General features: G+C 37.9%; 1 protein-coding gene across 1 annotated transcript in view; it reads left to right on the top strand.

The window, feature by feature from the left end:
* The window catches only part of SLC9A6 (solute carrier family 9, subfamily A (NHE6, cation proton antiporter 6), member 6), a gene marked incomplete at its 5' end in the record, with an annotated part of 19,163 nt that overhangs the window by 9,360 nt on the left and 6,570 nt on the right, over positions 1-3,233 (top strand). The window contains one exon of the mRNA XM_010838733.1: positions 2,037-2,178. Within this exon, the coding sequence (XP_010837035.1) occupies positions 2,037-2,178 (142 nt within the window). The remainder of the gene's footprint in view (positions 1-2,036; positions 2,179-3,233) is intronic.

The raw sequence follows: 3,233 nt of genomic DNA, 5'->3' as shown, positions 1-3,233 counted from the left end.
CAAAAACAAAAAGAGGGGGAAGAAATACAGAAGGAAAATAAGAGATCTGTCAGGGTAGTGGAATGATGGGGTGATTTTCCCCCCTAAATTGTACATTGTATTACTCTCAAGATTTTTTTTAAGTATTCATAAAAATGCTGCTGCCTCAAGTTAAAATGTTGACTGATGTAGAAAAGATGAGTTAAGATTTCAATCCAGAGGCCAGCATTTGAAAAGGAAGAAGACAAACCTGTCATCTGTTCTCAGCCCACCATGCTTTTCCTGTACATTTTAGTGATTAAAGAATAAAATAATGATTAATGTGAATCTTGAATTTCCATGAACTACTCCAGGGAAAGTGATCTCAGAAGGCATTGCATTGATACTTTGTTCCTGTCAGCATTTTGAAAACTATGGCCAGAGAGAAAGAACGTTGTTGTAGCAGTATTTCCTTTCTCCAGCCAGCTGCTATATTTTCATGCTATAATATAGTCAACTCTAATTTACAGTGGTAGGGTCCTTTATGTGTAGGTAAGATAGTATGACGTGAAAAGCCATTTCATATTCACTAAAACAGTAACAGATCTACCAATCACAAAATGATCTGGTCACTTTGAAGATTTAAATGCAGATTTTATTATTTTTTTAAATTTAATTTTATTTTTTAACTTTACAAGATTGGTTTTGCCATATATCAAAATGAATCTGCCACGGGTATACATGCGTTCTCCATCCTGAACCCTCCTCCCTCCCCATACCATCCCTCTGGGTCCAACCCAGTGCACCAGCCCCAAGCATCCAGTATCGTGCATCGAACCTGGACTAAATGCAGATTTTAAAGTTTTCAATTCAGATTGAGTCTCAGAAATTTCTATATTCCATTACCAGAAATTCATATTGGAGTTATACTTCAATAAGATAGGTAAAATTAGGAAATGTTAGCTTGGTCTTAGGTTTTGTTTTGTTTTTTAACTTAACTAGGGAGGTGTGAAGAGAACTTAGTGTACGTGGTATAGCAATGTCATTTTTTAGCCTCGAATCAGAAAAAACAAAAATCAGCAATAACCACGGGGAGAATTCATTATATTCTTAAGAATGTGTTTCTTCTGCTTCTTTTCTTTGACATGACTTGTGTGATGTCTTTGAGTCTGGATTCATTATATAAACACTGGTACTCAATTAACTGTGATGAAAACTGACTTAGTAATGGTAGGTGCTTTTGCCAGAGACCCACTAGCAAGAGTGATTTTCTCAGCTGTGTTTAGTTCCTGGGGCAACTGTTTCAAAAGAAGTATTTTTAGACCAGATTTAGACTGTGAGTTCAAGATGGAGAGTGTCCCTTCTAATTACCTGTCTTGGCCTCTTACAGAGTGACTTTCTTTCAGAAGTTTAGGTGAAGGATTCAGCTGGGTATGCTAAAAGTACTGTTGAGTGGACTCTTAACTCCTTGGAAGGCCTTTCAAGCCCTTCTATCTATAAAAGTCCATTTCAGTGAGTGAATAGATAGGAGGTTCTGGGCCATCTGGTATTCTAAAAGTTGAAAGGGATCTTTAGTCATCCTTTTTATTTTTCCCATAGGAAAAACAAAATGTGACTGGATTGAGTATTGAACAGTGTTCTTTATATTTTTATGCATACTGTGTTGGAAACGGGGGGAATTTTTCATTAGTTTGTTCATATTATTAGTACGTTAGGGCTTTTAGGCACTCAGTACCAGTAAGTAAACAGTCACAAAAGAATAGTGCTGCGTGGTATCTTGAGACGGGAGGAAAAGGCTTGGTTCGACCTTCATAAAGAGGATCTTACTGAATAACATGTTCTACCTCCTGAAATTGTCACTTAACAAAAGCTGAGTTTTCTTGTTAGCTGATCCACTGCAGCATGTTTTGGTAACCTTTGGTCCTCATTTTGGCAATTCAAATCCAAAGTTTTGGGGTTTTACCCCCTCTTATTTCATCATCAAGCTTGACACTAGGTAATTTTTAAAATTTTTTAGATAATGTTTTAAAAGTAAAAGTTGCTTCTCGAAGAAAGAGCCATTTCTTTCTCTTTCGTAGCTCAATAGTAGCATACCAGCCAGCTGGAGACAACAGCCACACCTTTGATGTCACAGCCATGTTCAAGTCTATTGGGATTTTCCTTGGAATCTTCAGTGGCTCTTTCGCGATGGGTGCTGCTACTGGAGTGGTGACAGCTTTAATATCCTTTTATTATACTTATCTTTTCTTGTTAACTTTACAGAGTAATGTAATACTGTGTTCCGTGGTCTCACCTACTTCTGCAATTGACATTATGTTATAATTATTAACCTTATAAGCAAGTGCTTGGTTTGAATTAGGCAATCATCTTTACCAGTAAATAAATAAAAGAATTTCATTGCTTTGTGTAGGGCTTCATGCCCTTAAACACTCACTATGGAGTTCTGTTTAGACATAGTGACCTTTTGGGGGTGAGTTTTAAGGGAGAAGGCGATGGCACCCCACTCTGTTACTCTTGCCTGGAAAATCCCATGGATGGAGGAGCCTGGTGGGCTCCAGTCCATGAGGTCGCTAAGAGTCGGGCACGACTGAGCGACTTCACTTTCACGCATTGGAGAAGGAAATGGCAACCCACTCCAGTATTCTTGCCTGGAGAATCCCAGGGACAGAGGAGCCTAGTGGGCTGCCGTCTATGGGGTCGCACAGAGTCGGACACAACTGAAGTGACTTAGCGGCAACAGCAGCAGCAGATTGAATTGATATAAAGGTAGATATTTTCCAAAGAGCCCCTTGGGTGTTCCATGTGGCTGTTCAGCCTGGCATCCTTTTGCTCTTCATTTAATAAGACGAATAGGAATGTATGATCTTGATACCAATTGAATAAAATAAAGTTCCCGGCTTAGGATAGATGGGAGTTCATCTTAGCTCTCACCGATTTTAACCTTATGCTCTCAAGTCCTACACATTACCACTAGTTTGCTTTTAGAAACATTGAGCCAGTCATTCTTGTATTCATTCAAAAATTTTTCTTTTTTTCTTAGTCATTGCAGTTTCACGTTCATAAGTTAAAATATAATAGAAAATGAAATGAATCTAAATCTTCTGTTATTGGATTCTTTAAGTGCAAGTATACCTAAACTTCTGGAACTTCAATTTTCTGTTTTATATCAAGCTTTTAATTCTTCAAAAAAATTTCTTGATTATCTGTTATATACCACATGCTATGCCCTGTGTATCACAGATAAACAAGGCCTCTTGTGGTGTCTGCCTTTTGGA

The sequence above is a fragment of the Bison bison genome, unplaced genomic scaffold (genome assembly GCF_000754665.1).
Source record: "Bison bison bison isolate TAMUID 2011002044 unplaced genomic scaffold, Bison_UMD1.0 scf7180017846152, whole genome shotgun sequence".
NCBI lineage: Eukaryota > Metazoa > Chordata > Mammalia > Artiodactyla > Bovidae > Bison > Bison bison.
The sequence above is the reverse complement of the archived record's forward strand: the minus strand, read 5'-3'. Positions and strand labels throughout refer to the sequence as shown.